Source organism: Canis aureus, chromosome 31, assembly GCF_053574225.1.
Source record: "Canis aureus isolate CA01 chromosome 31, VMU_Caureus_v.1.0, whole genome shotgun sequence".
NCBI lineage: Eukaryota > Metazoa > Chordata > Mammalia > Carnivora > Canidae > Canis > Canis aureus.
The window spans coordinates 24,662,110-24,667,333 of NC_135641.1; the positions used below are offsets into that span (position 1 = coordinate 24,662,110).

General features: G+C 43.5%; 1 protein-coding gene across 2 annotated transcripts; it reads right to left on the bottom strand.

Moving 5' to 3' along the window:
- Window positions 1–1,256: 1,256 nt before the first annotated feature.
- Window positions 1,257–2,734, bottom strand: SST (somatostatin). Of its 2 annotated transcripts, XM_077880038.1 has the most exons (3): window positions 2,476–2,734; window positions 2,249–2,263; window positions 1,257–1,624 (listed from the first exon to the last, which is right to left on the bottom strand). In XM_077880038.1, the coding sequence occupies exons 1-3, from the start codon at window positions 2,611–2,613 to the stop codon at window positions 1,412–1,414; spliced, it is 366 nt and encodes a 121-aa protein (XP_077736164.1). In that variant the 5' UTR covers window positions 2,614–2,734; the 3' UTR covers window positions 1,257–1,411. The 2 variants fall into 2 exon arrangements, with proteins under 2 accessions (XP_077736164.1, XP_077736165.1); XM_077880039.1 differs by lacking the exon at window positions 2,249–2,263 and having other exon boundaries at window positions 2,476–2,731.
- Between the last annotated feature and the right edge of the window lie 2,490 nt (window positions 2,735–5,224).

A 5,224-nucleotide genomic window follows, 5' to 3' on the forward strand; every position in this document is an offset into this window, starting at 1 on the left:
TTGTGTGCTGCCATCAGTAAGCTCACACTATGGGGATCTATATACTGAGTTTATGTATTTATATTGGGTTTATTGTTCTAGCAGCTATTCAGAAATACAGTTCATAGTTAAAACAGACATCCCTGATGGGAAACCTATTTAGGGTCTCTGTGAGTTAAATTAGCAATGTTTTAATCTCTGCCTTGAGTGGTACCGTTCAGTATGTTATTATAATGCTAATAATAATAGCTAGCATGTATTGAATGTTTTATTATAGTCTGCATTTTTATTTGATGCTTTCTCTGATAAAATCAAAAGAAGGCTTGAATCTCTTCTTAAGTTATCCTGCAATTATGACATTGTGCTCCAATATTTTCAACAGTATAGCATTCACTGAATGAATCAATACACATATTTTTTGCAACCCATACTTCTCTTACCTGGAAACTTACAACAAAAGTATTATTTTCCCCTGAGAAAAAAATTTAAGAGCTCCCTTTTAAAACATGGGCAGCCTTTTAGCTTTGTTCAGTTACAGAGAGGATTGTCAAAGAAGATATAAAGCCAATGGTGTTTATGCAAATAGATGTCCACAAACAAGTAATCGATTTTAAAGTCTCAGAACTTTATTTTAGCTTTTTAAGCCAGCTTCTTTCCTTCAGCTTCTAAGTGATTTTTCCCTTTCATTTTTCATATATTTTACATAAGAGCCTGGTGGATAGTTGGACATTTCAGACTGCTTACCCATAAATACTCATTTCAATATCCAATTTTAAGTGTATTTAATTTGTAATTGACATTTGTGGCAGCCTTTCCTAATAATTACCACTGAGTTAAAGTTAGAAGTCATAGAGTTATTTGAAATTATTTCAGTTTGAAATGACTCAAACTATCAGAGTTTCCATTCAGGACAGAACCTTTTTTACCACAGGGAATTTTATATAGTATATCTGTGAGATTTGGAGTGCATATCTCAAATAACTTGACTAAAATCACAACTGAAGTTAATTCCATATTATTATTATTATTATTATTATTATTAAAGATTTTACTTATTTATTCATGAGAGGCAGAAAGAGAGAGACAGAGAGAGAGAGAGCCAGAGACACAGGCAGAGGGAGAAGCAGGCTCCACGTAGGGAGCCCGATGTGGGATTTGATCCTGGGACTCCAGGATCATGCCCTGGGCCAAGGCAGACACCAAACCACTGAGCCACTCAGGGATCCCCCTAATTCCATATTATTAAACAGAAAGATACACAATGAGAAATCAAAGCCTTGTTTTTCATAATTTCACCATAATTTTATTTTGTATTTACAGTCTTCAATTTCTAATGCAAGGGTCTTGCTGAGGATTGGGGGATTAGGGAAGTGGGATGAGGTTTGGAGGAAAGGAATCAGAGGTCTTATATGGACAACAATAATTAATAAAGCTAACAGGATGTGAAAGTCTTCCAGAAGAAATTCTTGCAGCCAGCTTTGCGTTCTCGGGGTGCCATGGCGGGGTTTGAGTTAGCAGATCTCTGCAGTTCCAGCCTCATTTCATCCTGCTCAGCAGCCTGGGACAAATCTTCAGGTTCCAGGGCATCATTCTCTGTCTGGTTGGGTTCAGACAGCAGCTCTGCCAAGAAGTACTTGGCCAGTTCCTGAACAGGGTAGAAAAGAAAGAGAGAGAAGGGATAAGGTTGCTGATGATGATGGAGAAAAAGAAATGGAAAAGCCTAATTTGGAAAGCAGATTCAGCTACATTCAAAGCCTAATTTTCATAGCTGTGCACTCTTGTCATGCCTAAAATCAACTACAGATATAAAAATAAGGGTAGTTGCTATAATCACCAAGTTACACGGAGAGGCTTGAAAAACTCAAATGTTCCTGCAAGTTTTCCGCCTCTATAGACTTACACACACACACATACACGCAGAAATAGTAGACTATTAATACAGTTTTGCAAAGATGAAAGTGTCAACAGTTTAATTCGATTTCAATCTCCAGCTCATGAGCCACAGACTGGAATTGGTCTTACCGTTTTTGCTAAGTTAACTGTGGGGAACAAGACCTTTCGCAATCTTAAATATACTGTGTTCTGTCTGTAGAGTGCCCTTTAGCAGCATGGGAGGGAGGTACTGCTCAGGAAGGGTAGCCTTGAGAGGTCCGCGCTTTCAGCACCTGGGCCAGCACCGCCGCGTTCAGCACTAGGGGGATGGATGCCTCACCCCTACGCGCTCAAGCTACCCGGGGCTCGGAGTTTTCCTGAATGCCAAAGAACTTACCTGCACTGTGACCGACTGCGCTGATCAGAAAAGAAAAAAAAAGGAGGTAAGAGGAGATTCTGGACTTTGAAAGTTTTCCTGAGAGCTTTGGGAGACGAGGGACCCAGAGAAGCACCGAAACTCTTCAGGAGCACCTCCTAAATCCACCCAAGGGGGTAGGGTGAAGGCTAAGGGAAGATCGGGGGGTTCGGGGGAGGGAAAAGAAGTCGTCGAGGGAATCTCCTTACCTGCTTCCCCGCGGCGGCAGCCAGGGACTTCTGCAGAAACTGGCGGAGTCGGGGGTCCGAGGGCGCGCAGGTGACACCGCCCAGAGCCAGGACGATGGACAGCGCGGCCAGCGCGCACTGGAGGCGGCAGGACAGCATCTCGGCGGCGCGGGGAAGCCGAGCGGGAGGACGGCTGGTCAACCTCTAGGGGAGGCTCCGCAGGCAGCAGCGGCAGCTCTGAACCTCGCGCCTCCTAAAGCGGCTTGTGTGCTCCCCACCGGCTCCCCGCTTTTTAAACTCTCTCTCTGACGTCAGACTAGGAGGCGCCCCCAGATCTCAGCAGCGCTTTTACGCACCATTACCCTCGTGAAATCAATCACAGAAGTAAGAGGAGGCTACACAATCCAAAGTGGCTTACTTAAAAAATAAAAAAATAAAAAATCATAATCCTGCACCCGCAGAGGCCCACACGATTTTACGCATACCACATTATCTATACAATCTTTTATATTCTAGTCACTGCTGCGCACACACACATTCCATGATTTCACTCATGCACATGCACGCTCACACACTAAATTACACACATACACAAACACTCAGCCCTGGAGGAGGCAAAGGCTCCATCACGCACCGCTGCAGACTGGTAAATGTACCCAGACCACTCTGTCTCTCATCATACTCAAGGATTTTAAGAGGGCCAGACAAATGCAAAAGTATTAGTATGTGAGAAGGGGTACTCAGAATCATTCTTCTAAAAGCAGATTTGAGAATGGAATGTGGATGTTAGGAGTGAATCATTTCTTTCTCCATTATCTCTGTAAAAAAAGTCTCATAGATTAGGATGTGATGGATTCTAAAAGAACTTCACTTATCCCTATACTAGAGGAGCAAGTACTTAGCAGCTGCAAGATTTCTGATCTACTTGCCTTCCTACTGTGACAAAATATACCAAGTATTTAAAAAGCAAGACTGACCTCATCTTGGTGCCTAGAAACTTGGAGCTGGAAAGTGATCTCAGAAACCATCTAGGAAACGTCAGAGTTTGAGTTGCTGAGTCTAATATTGGGTAGTGAAGTGCTCTGGCCCATATATTGCACAGCTGAAGCAAGGGCAAGACCTCCACATTTCAACACCAGGGTTCTTTTCACTCAGCTTTAAGTTATCTATCAGATCCAGGGGTTCAGTAGGAGTAGTTTTAGGTCAGGGAGCCCCAGTCTGGACATGCAAAAGTCCAAGAACTCCCTGAACATATGTGACCACTATTCTGTGTCTATGTGGGAAAAGAATCAACAGATTCTTGACTAGATCCAGCACTTCTCTGCTCCCCACACACATAAAAAAGGAAGGTTAAGAAATGATGTCTTACAATTCTGATTGTACTCTGGTTAGATGTTTGGTGTCCAGATCAGTTTCAACAGCTTTTTTGGCTTTTTTTTTTTTTTTATCTTCCTAAAATAATTTGCTATCAAGGAAGGATCAGCTAATGCCCTGGCATGGACTAGATGATCTCTGCAGACTCTTCCAGGGCTGATATTTCATGTTCTTCAAGCTCATAAAAAGCTAAAAATATATTCTGTGTCTCCAGAAACCAAGTGAAGCAGAGAACTTGGCCAATCCTGTCCCCAGCCATGCATCTTGAATATATTCTCAATACTTAGACCAAAACCACAATGTTGAGAGACAGGAGGGGATGGGAGGTGTCCTGAATGATTTGGGGAATTGTCACCATTCCCTTTTGTGACTGTACGCCGAAGCTATGAGATAATGCACAGCAAGAAGTGCTAAAGTTTCCAGGGCTTGGCAGGGCCAGGCAAGGCTAACCACTACTGGGGCATTAAAAAGTCACTCACATGTTGGAATAGTCCAAGAGAGCAATGGATCTGGAGCAGAGGAACTCAATCTAGGCACTGTATGTTTTTTTTCTCTATATGTCCTGGAATCTCCTCAGCCCCTGACAGGGGACTCAGAATCTAGTTATATCAGCCCAACTGTCCACAGGCACCCCTAAGTAATCTCACTTCTCCTCCAGCCAAGACTTGGTCCTTGACAGCCCCACTTAGTAGAGGAGAGTTTTCCTATAACAGCAGCCATCCCAGAAACAAATAGCAGCCCCACTCCCTTGCTCTGTGCTCTGGGATCTCTTCAACCTTCCCTCCCCAGACTCCTGCTCCTCTCCTCCTCTGTCCTTATCCTCTTCCTCTATCCTTCCTCCTCATTCATCTCTCTCCTTTTTCCTAACTTTTCTCTGAATTTCTCTCTCAGGATCTTTCTTATTTTATCTTTTTGTCTTCTCTCTACACACCCTCTCTCCCATCATTTTCTGACTTCAATCTGTGTTGGTCTAGCTCTTTCTCTCCTCTGCACTTCCCCTCCCACCCAGCCTAGCATCAGCTAGGCTATCCTAGCCTAGGCCTCTAGCCTCTCCCTCCCTCAGCTCCCTCCTTAAGCTGCTTCTCAGGAAAAATACTCAAGATTTCTAGCTATTTAAATACTTACTTGGGAATCATGAGGCCTGGGTTGTTTCCTTCACACTCCTGTTGAAGTGCTGGGGCTGTGGAGGAGTTGACTTCTGGGAGTTGTTTTTATTTGTTTTTGTTTTATAATCCTTTCATTGTTAGGCATCTAAAGACCCCTGGAAGTGACAAGCCAGGACAAAAGGGGACAGGAAATCTTCCTTAAACCACCCCCCCCTGGCAAAACTTTGCATAAAGGTTGATTAGGCCCAAAGGTACTTCAAATTTCCCCAACCTAAGCCCTCTGCAGCCAA